This window comes from Triticum urartu, chromosome 1, assembly GCF_003073215.2.
Source record: "Triticum urartu cultivar G1812 chromosome 1, Tu2.1, whole genome shotgun sequence".
Lineage (NCBI taxonomy): Eukaryota > Viridiplantae > Streptophyta > Magnoliopsida > Poales > Poaceae > Triticum > Triticum urartu.
In genome coordinates, this window is record NC_053022.1 from 303,271,325 (window position 1) to 303,290,510 (window position 19,186).

Sequence of the window (19,186 nt, forward strand, 5' to 3'; positions counted from 1 at the left end):
TCATGAAGATGCAATCAATCAGTGATGACATCAAGTCAAAGGAATGATGAAGCGAAAAGTTATTGGAACCATGGGCAGGACACAAAGTTCAAGGTCGACTCCAACTTCTCCAATGCATGAACTTACATCCACTTCTCGTCCTGGAAGAATTTGTATGGTAGAAAATTATCTAGTAAAACACCAGAAGGGTATGACTTGTGAAAACCTTCGGGTTCATACGGTTTTTAGGGAAGGTATAGGTTCAACCCATCGGGGCATCTTAGGGGCATATACCACAAATTTCAAGAATGAATAACACAAGCTCGATAGTAGAGCATGCTTAAGCAAGCAGAGGATACAATTTACTAGAGGCATTATGTATCCGAGGAAAGGCTCACAAGCTTAATGAATATGAAGGACATTGTCGGATAAATTTCCGACAAAGGGTCTGGTGGTCCACAAGGGATCTGATGTGAGCATCGGTACTCAACCAGAGGAAGAAAGAATGCATTGAGATCAGATTATAGAAGCAACTGACTAACTCAAAGCTCAAATGCAAAGTAATTATGAATTCCAAGACAAGGGATCGGAAGCAATGCTCTGATTAGGGATGGATAAGTTGAATAGCCTTAGGGGTACAATCAATGGCATTTGATTGGTCGAGATCCAGCTCATGTTTAAAATGACGTCTGAGCCGGAGGAAATGAAGGATCTGATTAAGGATTGCGAGCATTCACAACATATTGATTCAACAGACTCAAACTGATAATGACTAAGGATGCCAATAAGATTACCGGACTTATGAGGTTAATCATAATGCAAGCAAGCAAGAATTTCAAGAGCAATAGGCTGTTGAGGATTTTCGGAGATCGAATGGTATTTCGAAGACTTTTGTGAAATACATGTATCCACTGGGGATGAGCGGATACTTGATAAGTGCGAGAAATTATTATCAGGGGTATTCAGGTTGCAAAGAACTGCAAGGGCAGTGGGCACAAGTATTTTGGAACAATAGAGAGAATTTGGGGTATCTTGTAATAACAAGATTAACTGGGAATAAAAGTAAAGGATGACAGGTGTAGGTATTTATCCATAGGGATATTTCGGTGGTAGGGGATGGCAAAAGCAATGGGCACAAAGTCTCGAGAGAACAAGAGAGTATCTTCGGAATCCTTCGGTAAGCATCGATCATCTGGAATGAGGGGCTCTCCGGGGGAAGTATTTACGAGAACCTAGAGTCAGAGTTAGTAAAATATTTAACTGAATAGAAGAGAGATCAGAGTCCCAGAGTATAGTACGAGGAATAAAAGATCCTAATACCACCCAATGGCGACGTGGGCCCGTAAGCCACACACCATGTTAGTAAAACAGTTTTCATGACTAGACTCAACTTCGGCCAAGGAGTTGGAAAGGGGGATTCCTACAGGCAGTCGGCTCTGATACCAACTTGTGACGCCCTGATTCAATCATACACTAATCATACACGCAAACGTGTACGATCAAGATCAGGGACTCACGGGAAGATATCACAACACAACTCTACAAATAAAATAAGTCATACAAGCATCATATTACAAGCCAGGGGCCTCGAGGGCTCGAATACAAGAGCTCGATCATAGACGAGTCAGCGGAAGCAACAATATCTGAGTACAGACATAAGTTAAACAAGTTTGCCTTAAGAAGGCTAGCACAAACTGGGATACAGATCGAAAGAGGCGTAGGCCTCCTGCCTGGGATCCTCCTAAACTACTCCTGGTCGTCGTAGCGGCCTGCACGTAGTAGTAGGCACCTCGAGTAGTAGCAGTCATCAGACAGTGGCGTCTGGCTCCTGGACTCCAACGTCTGGTCACAACAATCGAATAGAGGAAGGGGGAAAAGGGGGAGCAAAGCAACCATGAGTACTCATCCAAAGTACTCGCAAGCAAGGAGCTACACTACATATGCATTGGTATCAAATGAAAGGGGTAGTATATGTGGACTGAACTGCAGAATGCCAGAATAAGAGGGGGATAGCTAGTCCTATCGAAGACTACGCTTCTGGCGACCTCCATCTTGCAGCATGTAGAAGAGAGTAGATGGTAAGTTCACCAAGTAACATCGCATAGCATAATCCTACCCGGTGATCCTCCCCTCGTCGCCCTGTGAGAGAGCGATCACCGGTTGTATCTGGCACTTGGAAGGGTGTGTTTTATTAAGTATCCGGTTCTAGTTGTCATAAGGTCAAGGTACAACTCCGGGTCGTCCTTTTACCGAGGGACACGGCTATTCGAATAGATCAACTTCCCTGCAGGGGTGCACCACATTTCCCAACACGCTCGATCCCCTTTGTCTGGACACACTTTCCTGGGTCATGGCCGGCCTCGGAAGATCAACACGTCGCAGCCCTACCTAGGCACAATAGAGAGGTCAGCACGCCGGTCTAAAACCTATGGCGCAGGGGTCTGGGCCCATCGCCCATTGCACACCTGCACGTTGCGTACGCGGCCGGCGAGCAGGCCTAGCCTCCCTTATATAAGAGCAGACGCTCCAGTCCAATCCGGCGCGCGCCGCTCAGTCGCTGACATCACGAAGGCTTCGGCTGATACCACGACGTCGAGTGCCCATAACTGTTCCCGCGTAGTTGGTTCGTGCGTATAGGCCAATGGCCAGACTCAGATCAAATACCAAGATCTCGTTAAGCGTGTTATTTTGAAGTAACCACGAACGCCGACCAGGGCCAGGCCCACCTCTCTCCTGGGTGGTCTCAACCTGCCGTGTCGCTCCGCCACAAAGATCCACCCAGAGGGCCGTCGGGACAAAGGTCCTTTCAGCCCCCAATCCGTGAATCACTCGCGGGTACTCCACGAGCCGACCCGACTTTAGTCACCACATGTATCATGTGTAATATGTATAGTATATACCCGTGATCAACACCCGATGTGATCACGGCCCGATAGTATAGCATGGCAGACTGATAAGAATGTAGGGCCACTTATGATAAACTAGCATCCTAAACTAAGCATTTAGGAATGCAGGTAAGGTATCAACAACTGTAGCAACAATGACAGGCTATGCAACAGAATAGGATTAACGGTAAGCAGTAACATGCTACACTACTCTAATGCAAGCAGTAGAGAGAAGAATAGGCGATATCTGGTGATCAAGGGGATGGCTTGCCTGGTTGCTCTGGCAAGAAAGAGGGGTCGTCAACACGGTAGTCGATCAGGGCACCAGTAGCGGCGTCAGTCTCGTAGTCTATCGGAGAGAAGAGGGGGAAGAAACAATGAATATAATGCAAACAGATGCATAGCGATGCATGACATGACAAGTAGCTGTGCTAGTGGTGCCCTAACGCGGTAGGAGGTGATACCGGCGAAGGGGGGGGGAACATCCGGGAAAGTATCCCCGGTGTTTCGCGTTTTCGGACAGATGAACCGGAGGGGGAAAGTTGCGTGTTCGCTATGCTAGGGATGTGTGGCGGATGGACGGGTTGCGTATTCGAATTCGTCTCGTCGTTCTGAGCAACTTTCATGTACAAAGTATTTTCATCCGAGTTACGGATTATTTTATATTAATTTTTAAAGATTTAAATCATTTTTAGGATTAGCAGAATTAATTAAATTAGAAAATACAATTATGACGTTAGCATGATGTCGACATGACGTCAGCGGTCAACTCTGACCGTTGACCGGTCAAACTGACATGTGGGTCGCTGTTAACCAATTAACAATAGTTAGTTTTATTAGCAGGTTAATTAGGTTTAATTAAACTAGATTGATTAAGTTAATTAATATTTTAATTATTTTTAATTAATTAATTAATTAATTTTAATTAATTAATTAATTATTATTTTTTAATTCTTTTTTGTTTTTAACGTTCTAGGGCGTGGGCCCCTCATGTCATGGGCCCAGGGCCTTAACGGGCGCGCGGTTACAGGGTGGAGCCAGGCGCGGGCGCTGGGCGCCAGACTGGGGGAGCCCGTGCGCGAGCTCGGGCGAGGCCATCGGCGTGGCCGCCGGCGTCCACGACGCCGGCCAGGGGAGGAGGCGGATGCCTACGCGTGGCGCGGTGAGGCCGCAGCGGCAGGCGGAGCAGAGGCGGGGCACGGCGGAGCTAGCAGCAACGGCGGTGATGGCTGTAGGTGGGAGGCAGCGGCGACGGGCAGGGAGGCGCGGCTAGTCGGGGCGGCTGGGTCGCAGCCGGCAGCGGTGCACGATCACGGCGCGTGGCATGAGTTGCAGGGAAGAGGAGGCAGCAGTAGTGTTGGCAGCAGAAGCAGCACAGCACGCAGAGCAAGCAGCAGCAGAAGCCGGCAGCAACAGCAGCGCGCTGGTGCGCGCGCACATGCACGGCAGGGCCGCCGTGCGGGCTGGGCGCGGCCACGGGCAGAAACGAGAGGGGAGGGGGCGCGGCCACGCGCGTGCGTGGAAGCGCAACACGCGTAGGCGGGCGTAGCCGACGGCGCGGGCAAGGGTCACGGCGAGTGTGAGGTGACCGCGGGCATGGGCTCAGACGCGGGGCATGGCGGGCACATGGGAGAGAGGTGGCGAAGGCCGGGGGCCTCACCCGCGTTGGAGAGGCGATGGGCGTCGTGGCTAGGAGAAGCCGGTCGGGGGAGAGGTCGGGGAGGTCCAGGGCGGGGCAGTCCGGCGGGATCCAGCAACGATGCGGTCGCGGACGGGGCGACGAGGTAGCGGGAGGCACTGGGCGGCGGCGGCGCGGTGAAGGGGTCGGGGCCCTCTACCTCGATCCAGATCAGGGAAGGGAGAGAGGCATGGGGGATCGAGGGGAGAGGGGATCGGGCGCGGGAGCTCCTCTCCCTGGCACAATGTGTGCTCGTGTATGTGTTGTGTGGTGGCGGCGGGTGAGGGAGACGAGAGGAGAGGTGAGGATCATGGGGAGTGGGGGCGTTCGTGGCTTAGGTCACGGAGGAGAGGCCATATAGGCCAGGAGAGGTGCGGCTGGGCCGGTCAGCTGGGCTGGCCCCAGTTCCCTTTGTTCGCTTTTTTTATACTCGTTTCCTTTTTCCCTTTAAACTCTACTGTCTTATTTTTAGTTCTTTTTTTATTTATGTTTATAAATTATAAAAGTGACACTCAAATAATGTTACAAATTATGCCACTATCACAAATTAACTAGGTACTCTAAATAAAGTAGTTTGCACTAGTCTATTATTAAAGAGCATTTAAATAGTTGTTTCTGGTACTGTTTTAGTTACTTTAGTGCATTTAAATATTTTATAAAAAGGTGGTTTCTCTACCATAATTACCTATGCAATAATTGGTTCTCTCTGAACATTTTAGTTTTAATATTTGAAAACTTTTATCGTTTGACTTGATTTTGATTTTGAAATTGAATCGATTTCGAACTAACTCGATATTAGCAACAGTAATCGAGGTGACATGGCATCATTAGAAGAGGTTACTGTAGCTTGATTATCCGGGTGTCACACCGACTGTGTACCAGCCATGAAAATCGCAACTCGGCTCGGCGGATCAAAGGGGTCAGGAACATTGTCGCCATCGGAACTGCCACCCATCAGGCCATCGTGCAGCTGATACAGTGACTCGGTCTCTCCGGTTGAAGACTCGTCATCAGAGTAAACAACGGTTTCGCCACCAGATACCGATCTATCCTCAGATTCCGCTCCGTGGATGACTCCCACGAAGGCATGCTTTACGGCAGGCTGAACCCGGGCAGGTCTTGCACGCTGAGCCGTCTCGACGATGTCGGTGCAGATGTCTGGCTCAGGGCCCAGTTCACCGATCTTGCCAATGAAGACGTGTATTCCGCCAAAGGGGACCCGGTACCCGTACTCAATCGAGCCGGCCTTAGGGCCCCAGCCTACGCCGTCGATGTAGAGCTTACCGCGACGACTCTTGGTCATCCGGTCCACAGCGTATCCCTTGAGTCCTTCGAAGCCGCCCTCTAAGAAATCGAAACCATCATGCGGTAGCCCCACGGTGGGCGCCAACTGTCGTGGGTTTGTCACGGCAGCTGTCCTAGCGTAAGGACTTAGTCGTGAAGCCATCGCAACGTAGTAGCTTAGAGGGGTTAAAGCGGAACAAGGGATGCATGGAATTATACTGGTTCGGCCCCTTACGGTGAAGGTAAAAGCCTACTCCAGTTGTGATGAAATTGCTAGGGTTTCAATGACCAGGGAGCGAATCCACTTTGTCTGGCTCTCGAGTTGTTGTTGTCTGTCCTTAAACCGTCGCCGGGTCGTCCCTTTATATACACAAGTTGACGCCCGGCGGTTCACAGAATCTCGGTCGGCTCATAAACGTGTCCGGCTCGGTTTCTACCCTTTCCTATCTTACAATACAAGTTACATATCATATGACGGTTTATGTCTACGGGCCCTAATCCGCCGTTGGGCCCTGGGCCTTTATGTCAGATCTGCTCCATAAAACGTCATATCCCTTTGTCTTCATGGGCTTCCATATGAATAACTTGTATGGGTATAACCCGACCCCTCCTGACCGGTTTATACTCAGTAGTAATATCCCCAGCACTTTTGGTGTTGAAATTTTTTTTGCACAAGCCAAAATGTTTAACTTTTTACCTTAAAATTTGCAGGTGGCATTTGGATGTAACTAAGACATCAAGAATTTGTTAGTCTTGAAGGGTGAGCTTCTACTAGATAGCTGCTTGTGAGTCTTTGAGTAGCCAAGAAGTTTATGAAGACAAGAGATGATCTATGGAGAGAAAATCTCCATCATCGGTGCTTGTCCATTAACTTTGTGTGTAGGGATTAGAAAAGGCGAGTAAAGTAAGACTTTGTATCTAAACGTCTGCAACAAAAACATGAAATTACCATAACGATGCAAACATATGGAACAAATTCCTTGTGGTTGCAGCTAATGGGTAATTTTTTTTAGCAAATTCCTTTCTTACAAGTTTATTGGATTTGCATGCTTATGATGCTATCTCTCGACTATGTTATAATTTGTTTAAAAGTTGACAACTTTTGTTCTGCAAGTCCAAACTCTACTATTGTTCTTGGTCCCATATTAAGGTTTAATGACACTACTAGATGAAAGCTTTCTGGACAAAGATGACATATGCTATCTCCATTTTAAAATATAAGACGTTTTGATAGGCTAATTAAACTAGCCTACCAAAATGTCTTGTATTTTGAAACAGAGGTAGTAATACAGTGCCTTTGTAAATTTGCATATCCAACCAGAAAAAACACATGAACGTGATGGTATTTGGCAACACCTTCGTCCATTTTGAAGCTTCTAAGAGCATTTGTTCATTATAATTAATCAATAATAATAATAAGGTTCTCCAATTTATGAAAAAAATAAAATTGACATATTCTTTTTTGAGGGAAAAAATTGACATAATTTGAAAATGGAAACGTCATAGCTTTTTTTTAATCATCACGGCTTGGACATTGACCGGTAAAAAGAACAAGAAAAACTCTCTAGAAAACCAAGAAATAACTCTTTTTTTACAATAACCAAGAAATACTCTGCTGTGCTCTTTGGAGTTGCTTTTCCCCTCGCCCCTCTCTCTCCCTCTCACTAGTTTGTTCCTACAAAATCGGGCAGATTTGTAGCACCAATCGAGAAACGGCATATAATAACGGATCGATTCTGACACACAATTCGAAATCTTTTCTCAGCCGTCGCCGCCGCCGCCGGCCCGCCGCAGCGAGGAAAAAAAATCAAGCTTTTTATGACTGCTGCCGTCACGGATGGCCACCAAGCGCGCGTACAAGCTCCGTATCCTACTTCTTGCTCCGTGAATAATCTATTATCTTCTGGGAATCTCGAATCAGGGTGCTTTGAGCCGACTTGCTTGGGTCGGTGCAGTTAGGTTTTGGTTGGGTTGGGCTCGCGTGCAGCGATTACAATTGATTCCAGGAACCTACCTTTTGCATCTTGAGCTGTTCTTGGGTTCATGTTGGCCTTCTTAGTTTGTGATTGAGCTGAGTTGGTTCCAACGAACTAATGTAAGACGGAGTAACGGACAATTTTTTTGGGTGTGATTTTGCAACTGTGTGGATGGGCGTGTAAGTTTAGTGAAATGTCCTCTTGAAATTGAGGACTAATATGACCAAAGAAAATTTTACATGAAACAATACGGTTTTCTGCTGAACATTAAATTACATTTTTTGTGTTCAATTTTAATTCGAGAGAATGTGTGCTCAACAGTTTGTTTGCGAGGCTCCTTAAAAGAAAGTTTGTTTGTAAGTGTAGTACTGAAAGAAATTCAATCCTTGTTAGGAAATTTGCCCCTTGTGTTATGTAATTTACCATTGCTTTTGTCACTTCAGATAATGCAGCAAATATGATCATGTTGTTGGGTCTGAACTCCTGACACCTGCTTTGTGGAAGTTGTGAAGCTCAATACTGAATCTTCAGATTTCGTTTTGTTAGACTCATTTAGGATAGCATGGATTGTAGAATTACTGAAACGAACCTAGTTCCACTCACAATATGGTGTTATTACCTGTTCGATGTTGATAATGAAGTGCAGAATAATTCTAAATTTCTAATTGATGGCATGACCGCTCAACTATTTTGCTCTGGGTTTTAGTTGACTATGTACCTAGTGGGAATGTGTATTCCAAAACAATACCAGAGAGTGAACTCTGACATAAACATTTAGACTGACTTCATGGATTTATATCAGGCTACAACAGTTTCATGTTTCCTTGATAATGCCCAGAGGAGTTTGTAGCGCATGCTTCGGATGTCACTTGTGCCAAGTTTGGGAAGCGAACATCAAGAACTTTCATCACTGGTGGGGAGGATCAGAAGGTCAATCTTTGGGCTGTAGGGAAACCTAGTGCTGTCCTGGTAATGTTATATGAGGAGTTTCATCACTTTCTATGTCATTGAATTTTTGGTTGGTAGTCATTTAGGTGGTTTCTTATGCACTTATAATTACAAGTGAGTGTCACTACGCTTTTGCAGAGCCTCTCAGGCCATACAAGTCCAGTTGAGTCACTGAGCTTTGATTCCTCTGAGGTTATGATAGGTGCCGGAGCAGCAACCGGAACAATAAAAATATGGGATATCAAGGAAGCAAAAGGTGTGAACCAGTCTTCATAACGCTTGGCTGTATTTGAAACAAAAAGATCAAATGTAATTATATCTTGTAACTATATCTGATTTTATTGCCACAGTTGTTCGAACTTTCACTGGGCATAGATCAAATTGCGCCTCTCTTGATTCCCACCCTTTTGGAGAATTTTTTGCGTCTGGGTCTTCAGATACAAACATGAAAATATGGGACATGCGGAAGAAGAGATGCATTCACACATACCAGGGTCATACCGGGAGGATTGATGTGCTTAGATTCACTCCTGATGGTCGGTGGATTGTTTCCGGTGGGGCTGATAGTTCTGTGAAGGTAAGAGTTTGAACCTGTCTAGTAAATATGAAAAAAAAAACTATTAAGCTGTACCACAGAAAAAATTGCAGGGGAATCTGCTGATTAATCCAACCTATAAAGTTGCCATATATGCTCATAACAGAACTAATATCAACAAGATGAATAAACACATGCTCTAGCGAAAAAATATCTTATATTTCTTCGGTCACTGATTATTTTTGGGAAATATCTTGCTAGATCTGGGATTTGACAGCTGGAAAGCTCTTGCATGACTTTACGCTTCATGAAGGCCCAATTAACTGTTTAGATTTTCACCCCCACGAGTTCTTACTGGCCACAGGTTAGATGGATGACCATATTACTGTAAAACCTGTACAAGAATATAAGACATGTTCCCAGATAACATTTTCCTCCAAAATTAATTGTGCATCATCTAGACTTGGTTAGTTGTAACTTTTGCTTTCTGTTCTTTCCAAAAACTTCTGCAGGTTCAGCTGATAAAACTGTTAAATTTTGGGACCTTGAGACTTTTGAGTTGATTGGATCTTCTGGACCGGAGGTATAATATCTCCTAATTGATGATTCAGAAAGCTCAGGCTCTACATTTGTGTCTCCCTGTTCATGCTATCTTTGTGTTCAGATTGTGAAATAATGTAGTTCTATAAACACTATCATTATGCAGTCATCCAGCAAAGTTATGTCCTAATAAAATTTTACAACTTTTCTCGAGCTACATTTGATCATACTCTTGGCTTTGATGTAATTTTATTTCAAACTGAGTTCAATCACTATGAATTGTGTTTGTCCTTTGTAATTATGCCTAAATCTGACCCTTTACAAGGACCCAAGGGAACACGTCAGAACAGCATTAAGCAATGATTTCATGTATTTGTAACCAGAGTCATGAAATAGTACCAAGTAATGCTGACCATGATTCATAAATTAGTATATCGGACCAAATGTTGTACTGTACCTGAAATTGTGAGCCACATAACATGAGCCTTTAGTTGTTTATAATCATTTGTTAATTTCAAGTTTCTTGGTTTGTTTTTAGAACAAGTTTCTTGTGTATGCATATTTGAACTCTTCTATAACTTTCAGTTGGTAAGCCTGATGGTGCATACCCCCTCTTTTTTTTAATCTTCTGTACTTGGGCTATAAGTAATTTTAGTATGCATTTATCTTGTTTTCATCCTGGATTTAACTAATTTTTCAGCTTCATGCAGAATTGTCGCGAATACTATATGCCGGTACAGATTCTGACCACAGCTACTCTGTTATTCATATTGTATATAGTTTCCCTATGGGTGGATGGGGATTCTTGATAATGACCAAATTAACTATCTGTAAGTGCTGTAGTTAATACTTATCGCAAGCTTCCGAATTTTCAGGCTAGTGTAGTTCGTTCTATGACATTCAACAGTGACGGCAAAGCACTTTTTTGTGGATTACATGAAAGCTTGAAGGTAGATACTCTAATAAAATGGCAAATTCCTCATTTCAAGCTTGGAACAAATGATGTCATAACAAAATCATTTGCATGTTATCCTTTTGCTTGCAGGTTCTTTCATGGGAACCTATCATATGTCATGATGCAGTTGATGTTGGCTGGTCAACATTAGCAGATCTAAATGTACAAGAGGGAAAACTTCTTGGTTGCTCATATAACCAAAGTTGTGTGGGAATATGGGTTGTGGACTTGATGGTATGATTCTATAAAATTTATTATGTTAGCATATGAGCAGTTCTGATATGGTATTAATCCTAAACTTCAGAAATTTGATCCATTCACTGTCGGTAGTGCGGAAGCATTTTGGAATGGAACTGGTAATGGGCCATTACAAGCTGATAATAGCATATCATCAATGCTGGGAAGTTTATCGATTTCCAGAAGACAAGGTACCCGTAAGGAGTTATTATTATCTCATGAATAAGTGAATAACATTTCATTTCCTAATCTTCGCCTGTTCTCTTTTAGTTAAGATTTTCACCCCAACACTACCTGTATTTGTTTTTAACAGAAGCCAATGAAACATCCAGTACATTGCTTAAGCGCCCGATGTCTGCGTCGAAAGAAGCTTCTGTACCAGCTTCTTCTGCAGTGAGGAAGAGATTATCAAAAGCACCTGGAATAAATAATCTTCGGCTGACAAGAGCTGAATCTGCACCTCTTATTTCTCCTAGGGTTAGATTGAAGCCAGATTCTACTGACCACCAGAAGAGACACATAGCTAATGTTCGCTTCAAAGTGGATCTCTCTACAAGTGCCAGAATGATCGCTGGTAACTCACAGGCTTCTGCTGCTCCCACATATATACCTAGGTCCAATATATTTGCATGTAGTAGTGAAGGATCCACTTTCGTGCCTGGTATTGTCCCAAGGCATGTTTCTAAAGTGGATGCTGGTTCCAATCTCAGTGAAGCTGCCGCTGCTGCCATAAAGCCTGAACAATTACTAAAAGGTCATCTGGCTGTGGATCATGACAAAGATGTTCATCGTTCCATATCAGTCAAAGCCATTACTTCAAAAACTCCACAAGGAAATTTATAAGAGAAACATCAAGTGATGGGACATTAACTGTTTTGGGGCATGTGCACTGAAGTGTTCAGTCTAACAAAGTTGATACTGGTATGATGTTTTGGGTTTCGAAGACAAAATCAGCAGTTGGAAGGATCCACAATTTGTGAATGTTAACAGACAAGTAGTGTTTGGATCGAGCAACTGTGGAATCAAGTGAGAGCAGCATAATGCAAAAATCGTAAGTGCTCCGCTGATTGGTATGATATTATTGTTTGAATATTTGATCCTCCTAGGTTATCATCATGCTCTTTGTCAGGAGGAACGACATTTATGTGCGAGTTTTACAAGAGAAGGCGAGTACGCACCAACGTCAGATGGCTTGGTAATAACATTACTTCCAAAACTTAAGTTATGTTTTGGGAATGCTTTGCTCATTCTGTTCATACACCCAACTCTATATTTCTACTTCTGTAGAGACAATCTTCATTTGCTGAGAACGCAGTGCAATTGGTTAATGATGACGATCTTATAGCTGACTAATGCAAAACCATCAAGATTCATTCATGCGTGAAGTCGCGGCTGACAACTAGAAGGTATTGAGGAATAGAATCAGCAATAACATTTAACTGCTATTATTCGGAGACATGATTATGGTGCATATATTGAGTAATGGTAATTTCATGTGATATTTGCAGCTTGTGTACCGCTGTTGGCAAAATAATGATATCAAGGGCTCTGTCAGTGCTATGCGAAAATGTCGGATCAATGCTGTGTGTACTTCTACCATACCCCCTAATACTGTAGTCTCATTCTATACAATGGATGTCTTGCTCTATTGTCTTGTAGGTTACTGCTGATATAATTAATGTTCTTATATGAAAAGAGTACCAGTATATACACTAGAGACATTTGCACTTTACCTCTCGCTCCAATCTTCTTGAACGATATGACAGGTATTTCATCTTATTATTCATTCAGGGTATATAATTTACTTTTACTTCCCTGTTGTACACTGATAAGGTTTACTGATAGCCATTGCCGTGCTGTGGTCTTTTACTGCCATTCGAACTTGTTATAAAAAAACTTCATAGTTCATACAGTTTTAGTAGTATGAAAAGTCACAGAATAAATGTGATGGTATATTGGGCTTATACAAGTTTTGTTTTGTGTCATCTAACGCGCAGACATTTGAACGTTTGCCTGGTGACGATCCTTAAGCTTGTCAAAAGCTTCCGTGCAATCAATCTTTTCTACTTTGTCGTCTACTCCACCAGTCAGTGTAGACCTCGAAGCAGAGCACCGGTATTTTACCCATCCCTCCATCTCATTCAGGGTGATCCTGCTGTACATACAATGTAACGCGTTTGTTCCATTTGTGCCATGTTGCTAGGTTGGAACGCTGCAGTATATGCTTTCAAGAGCTGGAAAAGATAAATGCAGGTCTCATCTCCTTGACAAGGTAAGCCCCTCTCTTTCAATTCAAAAACTAGGCGTTACAACCAAAAATCTGGAGATCTTATAATGTAAAGGACCGAAATGACACATCATCATCTTGTAGGCGAGAAGGCAAGGTTGGGAGATCAGCACGGGAGCTGAGCCTCCTCCTTCAGGATATCTTCAAGACGCCAAGCAGTGTATAAATGCAGAAATTTCACCCTTTTTCTTTTGTACATGAAATACGTAGCGACGTAGGATTAACAGCTACGACGACAGAATAAATATACGGGAAGTAGATACAAGTTGGGCAAAATGCATCTCATTTTCCGATAGAGATACGCAACATCCAGTTTGAGGTTTATTTCTTGCTCCTTGTCTCTCCCACTCTGTGGATCAATGAACAACTGTATATGACACCTTCAGCTCTGCATCTATGTTGACAGTGCATACAGTGAAAAAAGTATGAAGAAGATCTTACCTTGTCTTTATATCTGATAATGATATATCAAAGATTTTAGGATGGCTGATCACGCGGGCCTGCCGCGTGGTAATCTTCAAATCATGTGTATACATGCAACAAGTTTACACACGGATTGCAGCATGTCCTTCAAGTTCCTTTTTTTTTGTTGTTGAGAAACTTGGTGAATTTTACTGTTGTCTTGCAGAGGTAACTGCTGTTGTACACATCGTATGTGGGTGTTACACTGTTACGTGATAGAAAGCGTATACTGATATGAGCACGGTCAGATGAACACTTTATACAGAAATAAGTATACGTAGAATACGAGTTTCACGAGAACGTACTTGCACCTTTTTCACGGCAGTCCGGTCTCGAAGTCACGTGAGACGGCTAGAGAAAACCCATAAGGGCACGCGCGTGTCAGCAGCCACAGAAGATCCCCCGCAAAATCGTGCTGGACAGGACGTCAGCGTGGCCTTCGATCTGGCCCGTTGGCATTGAATCGGACGGCCCACGGGAGGGCTGCGGGAGGGAAGCGGTGCCAGCGTTTAGTCCCACATGGCTTGCCGAGCTTCGCGCAGACCAGTTTATAAGCCGACGTGTGAGAGCTCTCTTCTCCCTTCGGGGACATCTGATAAAATTGGAACGATATAGAGAAGATTAGCATGGCCCCTGCGCAAGGATGACACGCATAAATCGAGAAATGGTTCAAATTTTTTCAAGATTTTGCGCTTTGGTCCCTGTACTTTTCTTCTTGGCCCCTTTATGTTTTTCGAGACTTCACACTTATGACCCTGTGCTACCGTGTGTTTGGACCCTTAACGTTTTTCGAGATTTAGCGCTTTCACTCCTGTATTCGTTGTGTATGTGGCCCCTTCATGTTTGTGAGATTTCACACTTTCATCCCTGTACTGTTTGGCTCCTTTACGTTCATAATATTTCCCTTACTCAATGGGAATATCGTTACGCAGATAGAACCTCAGAGGAATATATTCATTCCAGATATTTTGCATTTCGGCCACTGTTTTTTTGTGTTTTGCACCTTTACATTCATAATTTCTTACTCGACGAACGTAGCCTTGCGCAGATAGAACATCAGCAATCGAAATATGAACTCTCTTCTCTACTTTTACTTTTAGGGAACTCCTTTACTAAATGACATTTTAACAAGAGATCACATTCGTATTCAGTTTTCATTTACTTGTAATCCCTCCATCCCAAAATAAGTGTAGTACATCTGAAGTTGAGACACTTATTTTGGGTGTTAGTAGTTCTGGTTCATAACAAAAACAAGACACACTAAATATAATAAAAACCAAAAGGATGACAAATAGAAATGCCAAGCATCAGACATAAAAAAATTGGCAGCCCAACAATGGGCAGTACGCATTTTGAAGCACCAAAACAATTCACAAATAGCATATGACAACTCAGATTAAATTGCATCGTTTTTAGCACAACATAGGCTGCCATCGAGTGCTCATCAGTTACATGCCAAGATGGCAAAATTGCAATTTCCCAACGCACTACAGCACGATTTTGGCAGCAGCCACAAAATTGGCACGCAAAAAACTCATCAAGTTCTGTTGAAAGACTGCTGTCCGCCAGACGGGGGTTGTGTAGGGGGAGGTGGGGGGAGCGACATCTGCATTTGCATCACCATAGGTAACTGTTCTTGGACGCCCCTTCCGTCACCACGGTCAGCTTGGCCTTGAAAATCCCTACCTTGCATGCCTGGATTCATCGAGCTGTCAGGCATCATCCCGAAACCAGATGGCATGAAGGCCATGCCGCCACCTCCCTGAGATGGATTGCCCATCAACCCCATGCCCCATGGGCGCTGAAGCCCCTCGGGCACTGACACTGAACCTTGATCTGATCCGGCATCTTGCAGTTGCATCTGGAAAGGGGCATTGAAGTACTGCGGATTCCCATCTTGTTGGACAGGGTAGCTGAATGATGCGTTGGGGATTAAAGGCTGATTCATATTCATGTGCATCATGAAGTTTTGCTGATGAGGATGCATTGGAGAGAACATGAAAGGTGAATTAGGCATCACTTGCTGCTTGTCTTGAGTACCATGGTCGGGTTCTTGGCGAAGTGGAGTTGCACCAGGTGTACCATCATGAGCCCAGCTGTAGGGACGGTCAAATCCTTGAGGTGTGTTGTTTTCAGACTGAGTATCACCTGGTGGATAGTGGCGACCATGGAATGATGGCGGTTTGCTTAGCATAGGGGGCCTTAGTGGGGTGTGCTCCCTCTCCCTGGACTGGTGGTACCGAGACCGGTCTTCACGCTCTTGCATGTGAGAACTTGATGTGGGTGAAACACCCCGCCTTGGAGGAGCACGTGCGGTCGATATCTCAGGCATTTGAGACTGCCTTTGAGCATCTCCTCCAGAAGCACGGGAGATGTTAGGAGCATCTGGTTCATTACGTTCTTCCTTCTCCGTGTTAGTTTGGAGGAGATTTGCATGAGCTTCAGGTACATGAGACATAAATTCAGCTTTCTTAAGGAAAGACTTGAGGCACATAGGTGCAGCGCAAATAAAAATCCCTTCCATCATTTTCACAGTCTGAATCTTCTGAATGCGCTCATCACAACTGCGGGATATAAGTAAATATATAAGTTTCAAAATGACATGTCTAAGACCAAACTAGTCGAACAACATAGCAGTAATTAGTAAGCAGCAACATTGTCCCTCTTAAGTACAATGTCAACGGGGGAAAACTACAATTGCTAGTTTACTATCTCATGAAAGGTACAGAAGAATGTACATCACTGCTTAACTAATGTTCGCAGCTATTGATGCTAACAATAACTACTCCCTCCGTCCCATAATGTAAGACGTTTTTTGACACTACAGTAGTGTAAAAAAAACGTCTTACATTATGGGACGGAGGGAGTAGTAAAGATAAAAGGAAACAAGCTGAAACACAAGCAATTTGGGTGAAGGTTACTATAGTTCCACTGCACTGCCACAACATTGAAAATACATGCATGCTAACATGAGATCTACTTAGCTGAAGCTCCTTAAACTCAATCAGTGGATACTTAGATGTCACATAACAAGCTTATTTCAGCAAGTATCATGCCGTGCAGATACATCAGAGTTATGCAAGTTATCCTATCATTAATCAGTAAGTCACTCGATATACTACGAAGGTGAGAATGGGACAAAAGCCAAGTTACGAAAAGTTCAGGAGAATGCTTACAGATAACAACTGGAATCACTTCTTGCACAGGCTAAACAGAAAGCATGTTCACAAGGAATCTGCACAAAGTTAAAGAAAGTCATTGATCGAACGATTCAACTATAGAAAATAGCAAAAGAATTAAAATGAATAGACCGCATATAGTTCAGACCGGTAACTGATAGTCTCAGACAACAGGTAAAATATACATGCTAGTTTAGGGACATACGACATGGCGACATGCCTAGATGATTGTGAAATGTACTGCATGCAATCAGTGGTTTCGCTTGCTTATGCACTGTGTCGTACTAAAACTAGACAGGCTTGATAGCCGGAATACTTTCAGAAATCCGAGCACCAACCACGCCAGGAACTCTGAATAAAGTGAATATGAACATCCCATGCCGTCAATGGAGTAATTTAGATTCAGTATTTACTACAACAAAAGATTATCAAACTAATATAAATTCTATGTGCAAATTATGTGCAATCCCTAAAAATATTAATATCGACCGATAGTGTAAGCAGAAAAAATACGATTACTGCTTCCATTCAATACAGCTTCAAAACTGGACCGTAGGCCTCCCCTATTCGACACTTAAACAAAACAACCAACATCCTTTTTCTGGCAAACAAATGTACCACAAACAGAAGGATATAATATTGACTCCAGTTACATATGTCGCTGTAACACACCCCTAAAATATACCACTGGAAATTCCTACAGGTATTTTTTATTTCTGTTTGCTCAATATCAATAGTTTTACTAGCCTTGGGCTCTCAGACACCTAAAATCCTTAAACAGCGAGCATAGCGACATTGCAGAAATTCTACATCGGCCTGATGCACTTGACTATTTATTCCAAACAAGGATTACAATAGCAATTAACTCCTCCTGAGTGATATATAATTAGATGGTGTTATATGTGCTACATAAAATCTAGACTTTAGTACGTGAAGTAGTGAAGGCATAGACGGGGGAAGATGCTGGGATTGAGGATTCCATACGAGGCGGCCGTAAATGGCGATGGGGAACTCGCAGCGGGAGCAGATGTGGACGCGTTCGCCGAGGGGCCGGCGAGAGCGACGGCCGATGGCGCGCGTCGCGGCGATGGCGGAGTTTGTAACGGCGCCGAGGCTCTTCGCCACGGCGAGGTCCGCGATGACCAGGTGGTCGGGGCAAGCCACAGTCACCGACTCCGGGGCACCGCCAGCCGCCGCGGCGGCGGACTTCGCCGGGGCGCCACCGGACGCCCCAGCCGCCGCGCCAGAGGCCGCGGCCCCAGAGTCCGACGAGCCGATCTTGCTCAGGCGTATCTGGAGCATCGCTAGGGTTTCTCAATTTCCGTCGGAGTTTTTCCCGTGGGTTTATTTGCTGCTTTTCTGGTGCAGATCTGGGCCCAGGAGCAGCTTCGGTTTTTCAGCATGGCCCGCTTGAACGTACGTACGAGTTAACTCGATGCCAACAAAGAGTTTTCTTTTTTTCTTTTTGCCTAAAAAAGAGTTTTTTTTTCGGATATGCAAGACTACATTTTCTTTTTTTTTGGTGAAGTCCTCGTGGCGGCGCAGACGGATCCTTGCTTTGTAAACTTTTTTTTTTTGTTGCGAAACTTGCTTTGTAAACTGAACCCCCAAAATTCTCATTTACAATGTGGCGTGCTATTAACATAAGAAGATGTGCTTTGTAAACTGGTTTGATAAAGTGTATTAAAGACGACACAACTGTTTTTATTTGGGAACTAAAAAAACAGACACAAGGGATACCAGCTTAAAACTAATAAAGCTCACGTAGGCTAAGATAGCCCAATTTTACGTTCTTACACCCATGCGAGAAAAATAAACAGGGATACATATTGCGATTTAAAATGAATGCCAAAATCACTACGGTTTGACTAGCTCCAACCCAAGAGTTTCTACGAGGAGCATGAAGATGCTTGATGTTGAGAAGGATGTCTGCCGCCGCATAACAATCCTTCGTATTCCTTAAAGGACGTCATTGCTAAAAAATAGAGACCATTTAAAGATATAGTTAGCATGATGGGATGAAATGATTCCCTCGGTGACAAGTTTATTATGACTAGTCCATAACGACCAAGCTAAAGCACAAAATACTATCAAAGCTAAGCAATTGTAGCTGCACGCGGGAGTTCTTAACAGTGCTCAAATCCCTATCATCAAGTTTGGGTTCCAGGATGGATCAACACATTCTCGAACGCAACTCCACAGGAATTTTGGGGGGCACATTGGAACAATATATGGTTGGCG

The 19,186-nt window shown here is 43.9% G+C and overlaps 1 protein-coding gene, 1 non-coding gene and 1 pseudogene across 2 annotated transcripts; 2 read left to right on the top strand and 1 right to left on the bottom strand.

Annotated features, from left to right (window-relative positions):
- Window positions 1-7,427: 7,427 nt before the first annotated feature.
- Window positions 7,428-13,739, top strand: LOC125509001 (annotated as a pseudogene).
- A 603-nt stretch (window positions 13,740-14,342) lies between these two features.
- LOC125533433 lies at window positions 14,343-14,445 on the top strand. The gene has a single exon (XR_007294307.1). It is a non-coding gene; the product is annotated as a U6 spliceosomal RNA (small nuclear RNA).
- A 690-nt stretch (window positions 14,446-15,135) lies between these two features.
- Window positions 15,136-18,312, bottom strand: LOC125509005 (E3 ubiquitin-protein ligase HAKAI homolog). The gene is made up of 3 exons (XM_048673844.1): window positions 17,930-18,312; window positions 16,943-17,001; window positions 15,136-16,330 (listed from the first exon to the last, which is right to left on the bottom strand). The coding sequence occupies exons 1-3, from the start codon at window positions 18,245-18,247 to the stop codon at window positions 15,304-15,306; spliced, it is 1,404 nt and encodes a 467-aa protein (XP_048529801.1). The 5' UTR covers window positions 18,248-18,312; the 3' UTR covers window positions 15,136-15,303.
- Between the last annotated feature and the right edge of the window lie 874 nt (window positions 18,313-19,186).